This window comes from Cupressus sempervirens, chromosome 3, assembly GCF_028749045.1.
Source record: "Cupressus sempervirens isolate cs-2001-9-10 chromosome 3, ASM2874904v1, whole genome shotgun sequence".
NCBI classification, from domain to species: domain Eukaryota; kingdom Viridiplantae; phylum Streptophyta; class Pinopsida; order Cupressales; family Cupressaceae; genus Cupressus; species Cupressus sempervirens.
The window spans coordinates 1,101,469,672-1,101,486,848 of NC_143120.1; the positions used below are offsets into that span (position 1 = coordinate 1,101,469,672).

A 17,177-nucleotide genomic window follows, 5' to 3' on the forward strand; every position below is an offset into this window, starting at 1 on the left:
ATCATACTTTAGTTCATATATTGTAATTTTGCTACTAACTATTAGTTCATAATTGGAATAGTTAAAGGTTGAAAATCATACTTAGAATAGTTCAATTTTTATGAACTATTCTAATTATACAAGTTTAGCACAATTTTGTTATGAACTAACAAAAGTTTAACTTAATGTATAATTTAGATTATTGTGAATTATTCTCTAGTTCAATGTATGAACTAAAGTATGATTCCACTCTTCCATTATTTGATAGAAAACAAACACAATATAACTTCTTGATGTCCACCATTATGTTCAAACTTGTAAATAAATGCAATTGGTGATGGTAGTTGTCAAGAATGATAGGATTCTATTGGTTGGAGAGGAAGACTTCCACCATTAACCACTATGTTTTTCTTGATGTCCATACCTTATTCCCAAGCTCCCATTTTAGCACAGGTAAGAAGCATGCTAAAAACATTGTGAAATGTTTCTTGACAACTACCATCACCAATTCCATTTGTTTACAAGTTTGAATAACCTATACCATTTACTACATATCCCACAATCATGGATTTCCATGAGATGACATCTCTTTAAAGTATTCTATGAAAGAACAACTCAACACCAATTTCAAACATCAAATGAGTCATTGATATCCAATATTGCAACATATTGTTAGAGTGATCATTAAGAAGTTACATTGTGTTAGTTTCCTATCAAATGGTACAATTATTCCTCTTGTACATAATTTTTGGCACCAATCTTTTCAGGATGACTTCTTGATAACACTAAATTATAGCACAAAGCAACCCCTTGGGCACATCTTTACAACACACCCGTTCCATTGTCGGGAGGGTATGTACTTGGAATATCCAATAAACGAATACACTAAATATAGGTTGTTCAAACTTGTAAACAAATGGAGTTGCGCATAGTGATTAATGGTGGACTTGTCTTCCTGTCCAACTAACAGAATCCTATCAATCTGGAACTGTGCCTCTATAAGTGCACAATTTCATGTGTTTACAAGCTCAAACAACCTTTATTTGATATATCCATTTATTGCACATCCATTTACTGATGTTGTGATAGAAGTATTTACTATGGTTTAAGCTTACGTGGCCTTGCTGACAAAATGAAGAACATTTGTTTGTGATTGTGGATTTTGCCCTATCAGTGGGCGAAAATGTTACATGAAATTGTAAGGCTGTGTATTTTTTTATATATGAACATATTTTTAAATTTATTTATAATTAAGATAATAAGATTATAAAATTAAATAATTTTCTACTTTCATTCAATCTCATATCAAAGTTTGCATGTGTTCGTATCTCTTAAGTTCAGTTCAAACTTTAAAGATCTAAAAAGTAAATGTGAGAGTGGTCTAGTTAAGGAATGTATACTAAAAATTTGATGAAATAGTCTATTGGAAGTAATGGTTGTTCTTGGGTGGGGGTTGGGGGTGGGGGTGAATCAGAATAACAGATTTGTTTTGAATTATCTTAATCAAATGCACAGTTAACATTCAAAACAATTGGAATAAACTAGTGTGAAACAAAAGCACTCGATATCAGAACAATTTAGACAACTCACAAAAGAAAGAGACACAAGATTTTGTGCTAAGTGGGAAACCCTCAAAACCTTTCAATTTTCTTATTGGGGAAAAACCACTCTATTGAAACCTAGCATCTTTATTAAGCAACAACTCGTCTTTACAATAGAAGCTACAACTGCTTATGCTTCAACCCTTCTCTTCTTTTTACAATGTGTTTCTTCACAAATCATTCACATACATAACTGTATGTTTTGAATACACACACCTATATATATATATATATTCTTATCATTCTTCTTTCAATGCTCAACCTGTACGCTCCACATACAAGACAATATGTCTGTGTTTGCTATTTTTCACTTCATGCTTTATACACACAACCATACTTATTTAGAAAAGTACTTAAAATATTTTACATTCACTAAGGCAAGACGGTAATCAGTTACAAGAACTGATAATAGTTTATACAAACAAACCCCTTAAGGGTTTAACAATGATTTGCTTCAAGTCTTCATGAGAAAGATCTTCAAAAATATCACAAAAGTATACAAACATTTGTAAAATAACTCACTTCTTTGAACCAAGCTAATTTTACAAAAAAGTTGAATTGGTTATCAACTTGTAGTATCATCTAAAATATTTCCAACATTGCTTTATGCTGAAAAAGCATTATGTTTCTAGAAATAAACTATCAATAAAAAATTAATTTCATTTTTGTTTACAAGTCTAGTCTATTTATGTAGGATATTTCACATTTGTTAAATTTTAGATAAAAGAAATGTCAAAAAAAACTGAATTAACAAATGGTTTGACAACCAACTATATAACTCTCATGCAATAAAAATATTATGGTTTTTCGTGATCACAATAACAATATCACCATTATGGTATTGACGACACAAAGCTTTGTCTTTGTTTTAGCTTATTTGAGCCGTAAATGCATGCTAAAAAAACAGTTTATGGAACCCTTAATTTTGGCTTTTAGAAAGAAGAAAAATCTTCAAACCCTATAAAAAAATTGTTTCACTTTCATTGACAAATCATCTATTTGACAAAATAGCTTTATTTCTCAAGGAAGAACAACCTCATTTCCCAATCTTTGTGAACCAAACGATCCAAGTCAAATTCTCAAAATCGTAATCTAGATTTCAAGTTTGAGAATCCCAATTTTAGAATTTCGAATGTCAATTCTAGAATCATATTCCAACATATTCCAACAACCAAATGAGCCCTAATGATTCTTTTCTAGGAATTAATTATGCTTCTAAATCTTCGTTCCTTTTCCTTAAAGATTTGAGGATATAGCAAGAATGCTTACCTTCACAAGAATGCATAGCTTTGTTTTACCTTTTTTGTTGCTTTTAGGTGGTCTTTATCTTTTCCACTTTTCTTTTGACCATTTTGGTGCTCACCAATGTAATCACACAAAATAGCCAACAATCAATAGGAGAACAAAGAGTATAACTGAAAAATACTAGATATAAACAAGAACATCATACTATCTGATAACTTTTCAAAACCTGTTCATAGAATGCATTTTAAGAATAATATTGTCAATCAATTCACCTTTGCATTCTTATTAAGATATCAAAACCCCACAAGAAAATCTAATCAACAATCACCCAGATCATGGTCAAAGAATGAATCATGGCGGCATTGTTTATAGATAGGGTTTTGAATGTCTTCGTTCACTCAAAATACCTTTCAAAGAGCATTAAACTGATTTTATGAAATGATGATGTTCGCCATACAAAGTAGACACATGGTTATACTTTTGGCAGGTTTCTTAAAACGTTTTTCAAACCATGATTCAAACCCCTTCAAGCATTGTGATGAACATTAATGACAATAAATAATCACAACATGATATTTTCGCTATCAAACAATTGTCAAGCAAATAAAAATAATAAATTAATTTTTCAGAGTTAAGTTATTATTTGCCACCTTTTACCATTGTGCATCAAGCAACAACATAATAGCCAACATAGTCTCAACATTTTTGTTAATTTAGAATAGAGTACATTGGTAAAAAGGTAGGGAGACATAAGATCACCTCTTAGGAATCAAATGTATAGAGCTCAAAATAGAAAACACAGGCAAAGCTCAAAGATTAAAAAAAACACAAATAAAAGTTGTTAGACAATTAGATAGCAATAGATAATTGTCATTCTCATAATCTCATAGATTAGCAAGGTTTGGGCTGGCATCTGAAAGATACTATCCTTCTTCTGTAATAGGCTCCTCTTTGTCCTTACAAAAAGGCAAGATTACCAGAATTTACAAAGAAATACAAAAGTTTATTAGTGTTTTTTTTGGAGAGTGTATATATCTGGATAGCATCACTATAGCTTGATTCCTAGACTAAAACTGTTAAATAGTCAAATTTGACTTATTTTTCTAATCTTAATTTCTCCCTTAATGAGTGATGTTCATATCTGTCACTAGAATGCTTGTTTGGAATCTTAGCGTGTGATATTCATATCTTCACAAAAGTGCTTGTTTGGAGTAGGCATACGTGAAGAGCTTTTCCCAAATATCTTTGATTTTCCATTCTTCTCCGTCTCGCAGGAGTACCAACCAGCCCTTGTTCCTTTCAAAAGGCAGGTTGGCATACACACCCATATCATCTTCAACTTTAATTATCTTCAAGTCTTGAAGGAAGGCGGACTCTCTCGTAAAAACACTGAGAATCATCCACTGGCATTCGCTCTCAAACTTGACAATTACCTTGTACTCTTGCATGGAATATTTATTGCCCAATCTTATTATGTCCTGGTATAGATGTAGATCATGTTCCTGGTATAGATGTATGTTATGTTTCTCTCTTGAGCTTTCACACAAGAAGATTAGCATAATTGTAGTGCAGGATCTCACCTCCTCTACTCCAAGTTTGCACGCCCACCAACTTGGAAACTCAAGTACAGAGATTGTGAACGGGAAAGAAGATAGAATTGAGTTCACTTCTTTTTCATCAGCACCCACAGTTTTCATATTCAAAGTTATACTGGATACCTTCGAGGGCAATCTCTGAAATCACAAGAGTACATTTAAAAATCCGTCTTGTTGATATACCAAATGAGAATTCATGTCAAAATAAATTATTTACCTTTAGACAACAAATGCCTTTCCAAACACCACTATGACAGGCTGCAATTTGTATGTCTTTGAGCAGTGAGAGACATTCGAGTCCTTCCATCTTTGTAAGGACACAACACCCATCTGCTACAAGACTTTCCAATGAAGTCAGTTGTGAGAGGTCTTCAAGCTCGTGCAAATCCAAACACCCACACAGATTGAGGTATCTAAGCTTTGATAAATTAGAAAGCCCCGATATCTTTTTCAGTCTATCACACAGGTACATCCTTAGATTCACCAATGTTATTGGCAGGCCTTTAACCTCCTCTAACTTTACACACCCTATATCTTCAAGAGATTCAAGGTTGGGGCACGCATTTTTGCTAATAAATAGCTTCACTACGTTTGTGTAACTCAAGTTAATGAATTTGAGTCGCGACATGACTTTGGGATTAGGTAATGAATATGGTTTACTGGAAAAGCCTTCTCTAGTTTCTTCATCTCCCTCCGAAAGTATGATATCCCCAACTGGACTACCTTGAACAGACAATTTCACAAGATTGCTCAGACGTACAAGTCCCTGGGGTAATCGTTGTACACCAGTATCGATTAAAGTTAAGTATTGCAAGTTGTTCAGCTGTCTGATAGACTCCGGTATGCAGCTGAGCTTTGGGCAAGCCCTCGTAGACAGCGACTTTAAGAGGGTAAGCTTCTCCAGGGAAGTGGGTAGTGATGTAAGCGCCGTGTGTTCCAGTTCAATTACTTTTAAATTACCCAGTTCCCCAATGTCTATGGGTAACTCTCTTAAGGTTGGGCAACATGCGCGGAGATTTATGAGCAAGATTTGAGATGTAATGTGGGTAGGTAAGGTCTCCACTGTGAGGCCATGAGAGCGGTATAAGTGATAACATTTGGATTTATGTCCATTCCTTTCATTTCAACAAGAACGGACTTGATTCTACGGTGATCACCCAACTTCCCAAGGCTACCTAAAGGTGTGCTGAAGGATACGACATCGAGAAGAATGATCAAGATTTTCATAACAATGTATTCCGATTTTAGATTTCGTTGTGGGTATGATTTTAAAAAATTGAATCGAACTATAATTAGAATTTGCAAATACAAAGATCATGCCACAAATTTAGATGAAAGAAAAAGATATATCTTACCAGGATTGTCAGCTACAAATCTGATAGCAGCCCATCCATTGACAGGAACATTGACGGTATTGCGCATGACAGGATCCACAAGATTGAATTTTTTAGGATCTTTCTTGGGATTATAGTTGCCGAATCCCGTTCCCACAATGTAAAAGTCATTCCCATGCAAATGAATCGGATGGCTCTCGGCGGTGAAGATATTAGTCCCCTGAAGAATCACCTGAACTACAGAGTTGTATCTGAGCACTTTCACTTTGGTGGTTTTCACGGGGGCCCAGAGAAGCAAGATACCTAAAGTTGCGAATTGACTGTTGTGGAAGCAGATATCACGAGGAGTGTCTGGGCAGGTGGGGTGAAAGCAAAGACAGGAGAAGTGTATGAACGCGTATGGAAACGAGTTCTTCAATCTTTAAAGATATGCAGTTTCAGTTTGGGAATCTATGTAAGATTTTCCAACTAGATACTGCATAATTTTTGACAGTAAAAAGATTGAGGGATAAACAGGGTATAAATGCTCCTCCAACATATCCATCCTTCGGTATCTACGCAAAATTAAGTCCCTACATTAATATTTCTCAGCCCCTCCGAGAATTTAAATGCGCGGAATTGAATGAAATTAAAGAGGACAGGTGTCCTAATTCGCATTCAAGACAGCTGCAACGGCTTCATAAAATTACAGGATATATAGATCAGTATGCAATGAGCTTTCCGTATGCATACGAACAATTTAGCTATCCTTCTCCTGAAACTAACCGTTCATCCTCTCACAGGTTCAAGGCAAGGGTCGCAGTTACATAAACAAAATGAATGCGATTACCCTGAGGCACGTGGTTTGCATAGTTTTTCTTTTATGCATGGGAGTCTTGCATCCGAGGGACATGCAGGAGAAGCAGAATATCAGCGCTTCCATTTTATCCGAATGTTCCGGTGCATATCTCCTCACTCTAGTTTTTACTTTGTGCCTTTTACTTCTCATTATTCCAATTCTTGCTTCATTGTCGTGCTTCTCAACCTGGTACCCTCTTTAACTGTCGCCGAGATGTTTGAAACCCCCAATTTTTCTTCACCTGCATCGCCATACTCTTTCAGCTTTGTATTCTTAAATTTCCCGATGTTTATACATTTACTGGTTTGAGCAGGATCCAAGCCGCCCCTGTCGTCCATGTGGAGCAGCGATGCGAGCAAGAGTGTGAAGCTCTGCCTGGAATTCACCGTCATTAGGGTCCTCCTGTGCTGTCTGGTACTATAATGCCATCTTTCAAATCTAACGGCCAAGGCTGTAACCATTCATTTTTGGTGTGAATGTGTTCGACTATGCTTTTTATAATTCAGTTTACTTCCGGCTTGAAAATGATACGGATTATTTTTTACAGGTGATTGCTAGTGTTGCAGCGATGCGGAGGTTATTTCCATTGAAACGGGTCTCTGCATACAACAATATCAGTAATAATTTACCCTGCCAGAGGGTTGATAAGGATGGGCCGCCCTGTTTGGAGAAGGGAAGCGATAGCTCGAAGGAGAATTTGCTTGAAAAGCAGTTGATGGCAGATAATTCTTCTGCTATTCCAAAGGAAACTATCTCTGGGGGAGGGGATTCCAAGCGTTCATCTCCACATTCGAAGCGGTCATCTCCCCATTCAGTACGCCATAACAGAGAAAGTCATTCATCAACCACTTCCATCTTTTCCAGCAACAAGAGAGAAACATCTTCAGCAACTGAATCGCTAAGGTTGATCGAAGAAGAGATGGAATGTCGAACAAAGATACTGGAGAGTGAGAAGAATGATCTGCAGCAGACATTAGAAAAGGAGATAGATAGGTGGTCAAATGAATGGGCTTCTATGCTGGGAAAAATTAGGTCGGAGGAGAGGAAGATGAGAAAGAGGATCCAAGATCTGGCTGAGCAAAATGTACAATTGCAAAAAGAAGTTTCATCTTGGAAGAATAGTGTGTGGATGCAAGAAGAAATCTTGAAAGAAAATTCTCATATATCCTATGATGAATCCCTCAAGCAACATGCAGCAAATCCAGTGGCATATCAACAGGAACAACAGCATATAGAGGTAACTAATGTTATTTATTTTGCTATTTTAGGGAGTGTTCATTAACATGGTTTTGTGATCAACCATTATTCTTCATTGCTATTTTAGAGTGAGGAGGTTTTCAAACAACTAAAGCAAGAACTTAAAGCCAAAACTTTACTGGTCAAGCTTCTACGGGAGAAATTATGTTCCAATGTGGCTGATGTAGAACAAACTGAGGAGAAAGTTGCAACTTTTGAAAGGAGTCAAGAGGTTTTGAGGAGTAACATTGAAAGACTACAGGCTAGGCTCACTTTCTCAAACCAGAAAGAGAAAGATTTGGAGGTTCTGGTATGTGTTGTCATGCTTTCAATTGTTTATATTTAGGATGTCAAACAGTTTGTTAAATGGAAGATTAACTTACTTTTGAAGAGCATTATATTTAGTTCAGATTATGAGCACTAATGCTGTGATATATTTTATCTACAGCTTGGAGGGAAGGAAAATACCATAAAATGTTTACAGATTGACTTAGAAGAATGTCAGAAAGAACTGACGTTGTTAAGAACAGAGATACCCAAAGTTTTAGAAGAAAGGAATGGATTTCAGCAAGATGCAGAACAACTTACCTTGCAAAACATTAAACTCATCGCTGAAGTTGGAACACTTAAGCTCAAAGTAAACAAACTAGATGAAGATGTATTAGTTAGGGAGGGACAGTTGTCGATTTTGCAAGAATGCCTAAGGGAAAAGTTCTAGTTCTCACATTTGTAATATAGCTGATTATAGTTTCTAAGCAAATTTAGCAAGAACTCATTCGATGTATAGTTAATCTCTATTTTAAATGTATTAATTTGAAGAAAATATTAGAGACATTCTGATACATTAATATTAATAATGATTATAGGAAGACTTCAAGTTTCTGTAATATGTTAAAGGAAAGGTCTCTATAGCTGTATCTCTCTCTATCTATAGCTAATATTTTATTGTGCTGAGAGGCATTCTACAGCGGTATATGTGTTGAACAACCCATCTACAGAAAAGCTCACAAATGGTAAATTAAAACTAGTGCTACCCCAAATTTCTGGGATTGGTAGATCAGGGGACGAGTTTTTGGGATGACAACTTTTTTGTGCAATTTTGGGGACAGCTATATAACAATAAGGAAATCAAATTAAAATATGTAGAAAAATTTAGAGATTCATAAAGAATAGACAAAGCATGCTCTTATACATAATAGAAACTTAAAATATAAGAATTAGCAAAATTCATTTTTTCAAATTTCTCTTACTTTGTTACTTCAAGAGTCAAAGACAAATATCTTCTAGAAATCAAAGTCAGTGTCCCCTAGGCATACACTATCCCTGAAACTTATCCAAGACGGGGATGGCTGAAAAACATATTGGAAACACATTCCAAAGTAACATTGAATTAAACCCATTGCCACTTGTACCATTTGTCATGATTTGTAAGTAATTTTTTTGTATTCCATTTGAAATGGAGAGGAGGTCAATAATTAAGATGGTGTGGATTTGTAACCAATAGTAGAAGAGTGGTTCCTGAATTGATACAAAATATCTCATGCCCTGACACACCCTCCACCTAGTTGTTTCCTTTATTTGTGACTCTCTGTGGCATTGATAGAATAGAGTTCTGAGGAGAAAGTCATAGGTTTTGTTAAGCTCTTAGATTTATCCACATAAAAAGTTTGTCATGTGTTCTGAGGTTTCTATTAATGGTTCAATATTTACATGGTGTTTTAGATGGCGCATCTTATCTTTCCAAGACTCCTACCATGTGGGACCTCACATATGGGACTTCAATTCCTGTTCCTGCTCAATTATTTATCAACAGAAACTCTTGAAAGGAAACTAGTAGCAGTGTTGATCCCATATGATAAAAGTTTAGTAGTAGTAAATTCTGATTGGAAGTTGAGAAGGAATTTTGTTTCTCTATTATTGTGAAATCTTGGATTGTTTTTGATGATTTTGTTCCAAACTTATTTTGTGTGGTCAAAACTTTTATTCAACAATGCTTCAAATCTTAATATGTTTTTGCAATTTGGATGCGGGTGTATTTGTGGATATGGTTCAATTCTTAATATCTTAATATGATTGAGTACATAAAATCCTACATTACAGGATGTGCCTTTTGTAGTTTGGATGCAGATGTGTCTATGGATATATGGCTTATTGTCATATAACCCATTCTTCAGATACCAAATAGGTCATTGCCACTTGGATTAGTTGAAGCCATTTTCTTTTTAAAAATATATATATTAAAAAATGGAATCAAAATAATATTAATAACAGGTTTATGTTGCATACTGATGACCTAGATTTTGAATAGCAGTTACAAATTTATTGGGGGAATCTAATTTAGTACTAATTTTTTTTAGAACCATCATCTGACAGTAACTAAAACGTACTCCCTAGCTGCTAATTGGGACAACATGCATATTTTTAAGTTAAATGGGAGAGTTGAGGGAAGAGGTGGGGGAAGCGCTAAAAACTGGGAAGGGAACTCATTGTCTTCAATGGTTTTCTTCTATTGTTTTCTTTTGCTTGATACTCAGAGGTATGTGCATATATTCTATTCAAGGTTAAATGTATATAACTTTCAAGAAATTCTTCATTCTCCTCTCAATTAGCATTATTTGTGAAATTTATTGCTATAATCTTGTTAATTGCACTTGTATAACACCTCAGTTTCAACATTTTCTTGCATCGTCTTGTTTTTGTTCTGCATATTAGTGAGATCCCTAGGAAATTTCCATCTATATTATCCTCACCTACTTTATTGAATATGGTCGTGCATGCGTACCTTATAATTTTTCTCCGCTTAACCAACAAATTAATGTCAAACTGAAATATTGGATGCATTTTTTGTATAACGCCATTAGCCTTTAGATTCCTCCAAGATTAGGTAGTCGGAGTAATAGGAAGCTTGATTAAGCACTACATTTTTCTTTATTTCTCTTTTGACCTAAGCTTCCATGTTATCTAGCCTTGGATTAAGGATTGGTTGATTAGTTTGCATCTTACTAGCTCCTAAATCACCATGACCAGCCTAAAAGACTTTGGATTGTAAATGATTCCTTTGATGTTTCTATTTGTTTTTTCTTTCTTCTCTCAAGGCCATAATGTAGGTGGTTTGAGATAATGGACATTGATATATGGCTGGTAGCCTGGAATTTACAAGTTAAATAGAATGGCCTTTGACCATGCTCCAAGGGACATCTAAGAGGTCCTTTTGATTGTGGGGGAAAAGTTGGGAGTCAGTGGCAAGTTTGGGGACTATTGGCGAAGACTGTATCATTGTGGACTTGGTTTTTGGCTGATTAGAGAATGGTCTACTTGTTTGTATTGGTTTCATTCAAAACTTTTATTAGAAATATAATTGACAATTTCAAAGTTTTCCTTGCTATGTGAGATTTTCTAAGGTTGTGTCTTCTCCTTGGTCATCGCTCCTCGAGTTTTTACTGTCGAACCTTACTACTTTTATATCTACACTTATTGACTCTATTATTCCTTTTAGCATAGGTGTCTCTTCCTATTTTGAAGTGATCATGTAACTTCATGATTTGACGCTTCATTTTCTATCAGAATGTTTATGCTGAAAGCCAATATTTTCACCCATTTGGCTTCTGACATTTACTTCAACCTATTTTTCTATTTTCTTTAGATTTCACATCAGTTTTGTTTGATTTCAGTATCATTATGATTTCAACATCCATTCCTACACAACTTCTTACTGTTAAGGCAGATATTTGTATATTTATATTGAATAGGAAGTTTCAATTTCATTGGGTTGTTTCAATCTAACTTTTAAGTCTGTTTGGCAACGGGAATACAAGTGGAATAGGCATATGTAAATTCTTAAAATTTTGAATTTTGTGTCTGGGTGCACCAAATCAGAATTGCGACTTGGAATAAAATAGGAATATGTATTCCAATTTCGTCCCAAAAATAAATATTTTCAATTCCACCTCAATAGCTGGAATTGGAATATGTATTCCTATTCCAGTTTTATTTATTTTAGAAAACTTTGGGTCCGTGAATTCCCCATCAAATTCTGGCTGAACCAAACAAAGAATATGAATATATATTCCTATTTTCTATTCCAGAATAACAATTCCTATTCCCATATTTGTATTCCCACAACCAAACGAGCCCTTAAAAGGATTTGCATTATTTAAACATATTGTGGACTTACAATTTTCGCTGCAGTTTTCATTTAATATCATTACACTTTTATTACTCCAATTGTCTATTACATGGTCAAATATTTGTTGGTTTATAAATATGCTCTGTAGTTTAATTCATTTTCTTTGAGTTAACTCTTAAGGAAAGATCAATAATTCCCTTGTGTTGTCATGGTTCCTATTTGGATATCAAAAATGTATTCTCTTGATGGGCCTCATTCCTTGTTGCAACACCATCTCAATCCATCACCTCTTTTCTAATCTTAATCGTATGACACTAACTGTCCTGACTTTCACTTATTACCATATCTAATTCTTGCATGCCAAGGTGTGATGTTGTTTTACCATTTTGTTCTTATTGATTATCTATTTTTCATATTCAGACTAATCGCTCATCTACTTGATTCTTCTTTCTTATCTCTTAGCTATTTAGCTCCACTGGAAAATCTAGTAAATATGAACAATACCCAGCCTAACATGAGAAATACTAAACAAGTAAAACTACAGGGAGTAATGGAATTGCATCACATGACATCTCATTTTATACCTAGTATATCGTGAATCGTAGATGTATTTAACTTAGAGGAGCATAAGAGCAACATTAACAAATAAAACTCTTGAAATTAGTTGGATTAGAGAATAAGGTAACACATCAATCTATTATATTATTATATTGATTGTAATTAATAAATAAATTACAAGTATGTATGTATATATATATTGTGAACAAATTACTATATAAATAAATCGCTTCATGCTTTTTCATAATATGAATTAAAAGAATCATTACTATTAATCAACTAATTCAAATTCACAAACTATCCCTTATAATTCAAACTTTACAAATACCAACTACTTAATTAAATGTAAAAGAAGCTATTTACTCGATTTTCCACTAGATCTAAATAGCTAAGGGATGAGAAAGAAAATATCAATTAGAGGAGTGATTAATTTGAATATGAAGAATAGATAATCAATAAGATCAAAATGGGAAAACAACATCATATATTAACATACAAGAATTAGATAGGGTAATAAGAGAAAGTAGGGATAACTAGTGTTAGATGATTAAGACTAGAAAATAGGCGATGGATTGAGATGGTGCCACAACACAAAACGTGGCCCATCAAGAGAAAACATTTTTGATGGCCAAATAAGAACCATGACAACACAAGGATACAAGGGAATTATTGATTTCCTTAAGAGTTAACTTGGAGAAAATGAGTAAGAGTAGAGAGCATATTTCTCAATGAACAAATATTTGACCATGTAACAAATAATTGCAATAAACAAAGCATAATGATGTCAAACAAAAATCTGCAGTGAAAATTGCAAGCCCACAATCCACAATCTACTTGAATAATTGAACTTATAAAAGTAAAAGTCAGGCTAAACCATCAAATCTTTTTGAAGCATCTCCAAGTTTGAGCTGGATTGAACAATCTAATGGAATAGAAAGTCCCTATTTGATATAAATACACAAATCTTCCTTAAAAAGTAAGAAGTTGCATGGGAATTGATGATAAAATCATAATGATACTAAAATCAAACAAACTACTGCAAAATATGGAGAAAATAGAAAAAGAGGTTAAAGTAAATCAGACACATCCTTAGAAGGGCAAGGCCTCAATGTTGTGTTGTTGGCATTCCTCGTGCAATGTGATGCAAGGGTTGCGCGATATGATGCAAAGACTGCATGACATTGCGAAGCTGTGCACGAAGCAATACAAATCCTCTCGCATAGTTAGGCAAGGTCTCGTGTGGAGAAGCAAAGTCTCATGCCAGACTACAGATGAATGTCTCCTCGCATGAAAAATAATGGGCATTTTGGCTTGGCTGAGGAAAGTTTGGAAGTTGGTTTTGGACACCCTACTAGGTTCCACACCTTCCTAGTTCAAAACATATTTTCTATGGAGTTTAAAATATGTCATTTAAGTATAAGTTGACATATTTTAATATATTCTTAAGAAATATTTTAATATATGTGACGATTCATTTGAGATAGGTCCAGAGCTCTCCGAGTTAAGATAAATATTTTGAGAAATTTTAGGACTTCAAAAGTTTAGACTTCGCCAAATTTCAGGGCTTTAGGATTTTAGACTTAACAAAATTTCAAGAGTGAGGTTGTAACTTTGAGCCCTTGTGTTGTGTATGACCATTGTTGGTCTCTACTTGTAATTCTTGATTATGTTGTAACTAGTGGAAATGGACTTGTTTGTCTAACCATGCTAGGAGCTTTTACTTTGGGTTTGAAAGAGAACATCCTCTTGTATAATCTCATAATTCATGTGATCTTTGGTTTGTGAGTTATGGTTTAGTGCTTGGAGATCCTTGCAAGTGTTGTAAGACTTCCGTTGGTGTAGGTCAATATGTGATTTTAGCCATGTTCCCTATTCTTATCACCTTGTTTTGATGTTTCATTATTGTATATGGTTACTTTATGTTGTTGATTTAATAACTTATCTTAAAAAAAAAAAATTATTCAGTGCACATTTTATCCTTGTGTTCCAAGGATCTTTGGGTGGGGCATTACAATATGCATCTGTTATTAATATTATTTTGATTCCAAATGACTTCAACTAATCCAAGGTTGCAATGAAAATATCACTTTATTAGGTATCTGAAAAATGGGTAGTGACATTCTTCCCCCTTTAATTAATGTGTTTTCTTCAATGCATTAATCAAAATTTTCAATCATATCCCAAAAAAATAAAAAAGGTCACTCTTGACATTGTGAATGAACCGAAATGATTGTGAATATATATGTATGAGTATAATATGAAGTAGATATGAATTATCCACTAATACAGTCAATTCTACAGTCAATTCTATGTAATACCAAGGTATGGTAAGCAAGCAAAGGTATGTGTGTGCATTGTTGTGATTTTAAGGTATTGTGCAACTTATTTGAAAGCATTGAGATAAGGGAATAGTTTCTACCATTCATAGCAGACAACAAATCCACTCTGTCCAGCTCCTTCATTGTATGCCCAGCTCCTTTCGTTGTATACCTTCTTAGCGAGAGTGGTTTTGCCAGATCCTCCCATTCCAACAATACCCACTACTTTTACATAGCCGCTCTGCTCTTCATCTGACTTCAATATTGTGTTTTGGAAAGCTTCAAGGGCATCATCCAGTCCAACGGGGTGTTTAGCCACCTCCAACACTTCTCCTCTTGTTTCTTCTAGCACTCTATCTACTATACGCCTCAGCAGCACATCCTTGTCACTACAAGTACAAAACCGAATTACAGAAAAAAAAAAAAAAATAGGGGCAAAATTTGTCAGGTATAAATTTATTTTTTCTATGTCTGGATCAAATTCCATCATTTGGAAGAAGAGAGCAACAAGACATTTTTCCTTCTGTCTTTGTCTCTTCTTCTTAATGATACATCCAGCAAATAAATTTAGAGAATTCATACAAGAAACTATGCAAAATAACAATATAAACTTTCCCCAAATTATGCGATACATTATCAGAAAGAAGAAAGTAGCAGGACCACGATCAATCATTAAGAAATTATGCACAATAACAATACAGACTTTCCCTACATCACAGATTAAATTCTGTGATAAAAAAAATGATAGCAAGACTATGGTCTATCATTAAAAAGAAGAGAGCAAAAAGACCGCAATAGTTTTTCCTTCTGTTTCATTACTCCTTTTCTCTCTTAAAAATAGATCTTAAAGTTTGATCCATATAACATGGGAAAAAGAAATTTGCACAGTTCTTACTCTTTGCTTGACTCGAACACCAAGCCCGAAATAAAGGAAACCCTATAGAGATCATCTTTCCATTTCTGAACAATGTGGACATCAATTCTGTTCTTGTTCTTGAAATCTTCGAAGGCCTTTGCATACGGGCCAGAATTGATGTATCGAGCGTGAAAGGGCTGCACGTCGTAGAAGACAGGAATGATCTTAGCCCCGATTCTGAGCATGAAAGAGAGCTCTGCCAAACCCCAGGGCGACTCTGCATATCTCGGGGAGAAAACCGCTACGTGGAGTTTGCATGTGGCGAGAGCATGCTGTATGGCTCCCGGTAAGAAATCTCCGGTCTCCAATTCTTTCTGATCCAAAAACACCCGCAGATTGAAGGCACTGAGATGGGAATACAGTGCCTCTGCCAAAGTCTTCTTAACATCTGGACCTCTGCGATTTATGAATACATCGTAGGCGGCATACTCTGAGGGTTGCCCGTGAGGCGAAAGAGAGTGTGGTACAATGCCCTCAAAAGCATTTTCTCCCATGGAATTCTCTCCGCCTGTGGAGGGTGGAGAGCCGAAAGGAAAGTCCAGATTTCGTATGTAGAGGGGAATGGTTAAAGGAGGAATGCTATATTGCAAAAGCGAGAATACTATGGGCGAATTATACGGATTGGACTATGTGGTCTAAAGTCGATTACTGTACTATTGCGCACTGAGAATTATTTTCGTTACGGGTCTCGTGGGTAGAACATTATCCTGGGAATAATTGTAAATATGGTAAAATAAAAATGTGTTTGAGATTTTAATAATTTTATAAATTTTCAATAAAGAATATAGCTTTTAATATTTTTTATGTGATTTAAATATTTCGAAAGTCAAGAAGAATGTTTAGGAATTCCTTATATACGAGCAATAAAAAAATAGTCATTTAGAAAGTGTCACTTCATATTTTATTCAAAGATATCTAATAAATGCACGTTACATTCATTTCAACAATTTGCACAAGTAATGCAATACATTTTCCTGCATCATGTTTTTTTATCAATGGTTATGCACAAATGTTACATGCTATGAGTATTAATAGAGTTGCATGACTCTTTCATTTGAAACCAATGAATTGCATTTTTATTTTTATTTTAAAGTTAATAAAAGAGGGTGGGCACAAACAAGGAGTACACCGCCATTAGAACATAAGTCATTGTAACTAGAACAAACTATTGAAATGTATCTTGTATGTGTACATTTTACTTTAAACTTGTGTTAAGTAGATTCAACATCTGTAACATCACCACATTGTACTTAGCTCAAATCTACACAAACTACTACTTCATTTTTGCTTCATCTATTAAATGACCAATGCATATTGAGTTGTTTCAACTACATTCCGTCGAGCATCAAAGAATCCAATTATAGTAGAAACATACAAATCAAATGACATATCACAGAATAAATCAATTGATGATGCTCTTGACAGCATGCA

General features: G+C 34.6%; 1 protein-coding gene across 1 annotated transcript; it reads right to left on the reverse strand.

Moving 5' to 3' along the window:
- Positions 1–2,541: 2,541 nt before the first annotated feature.
- Positions 2,542–16,350, reverse strand: LOC149570635 (uncharacterized). Its single transcript, XM_089817228.1, has 8 exons — positions 15,726–16,350; positions 14,932–15,219; positions 8,417–8,439; positions 7,138–7,395; positions 6,779–7,043; positions 5,776–6,173; positions 4,638–5,545; positions 2,542–4,558 (listed from the first exon to the last, which is right to left on the reverse strand). The coding sequence occupies exons 1-8, from the start codon at positions 16,238–16,240 to the stop codon at positions 4,016–4,018; spliced, it is 3,198 nt and encodes a 1,065-aa protein (XP_089673354.1). The 5' UTR covers positions 16,241–16,350; the 3' UTR covers positions 2,542–4,015.
- Between the last annotated feature and the right edge of the window lie 827 nt (positions 16,351–17,177).

Coding starts and splice junctions, on each gene's coding strand:
- LOC149570635 (XM_089817228.1), bottom strand. CDS start 16,240: ATGGGAGAAAATGCTTTTGAGGGCATTGTACCACACTCTCTTTCGCCT. Junction 7,396..8,416: donor TGAGTTTAATGTTTTGCAAG/GTAAGTTGTTCT, acceptor CTGAATGGGGAG/ATGACCGCTTCGAATGTGGA. Junction 4,559..4,637: donor AAGGCATTTGTTGTCTAAAG/GTAAATAATTTA, acceptor TTGTGATTTCAG/AGATTGCCCTCGAAGGTATC.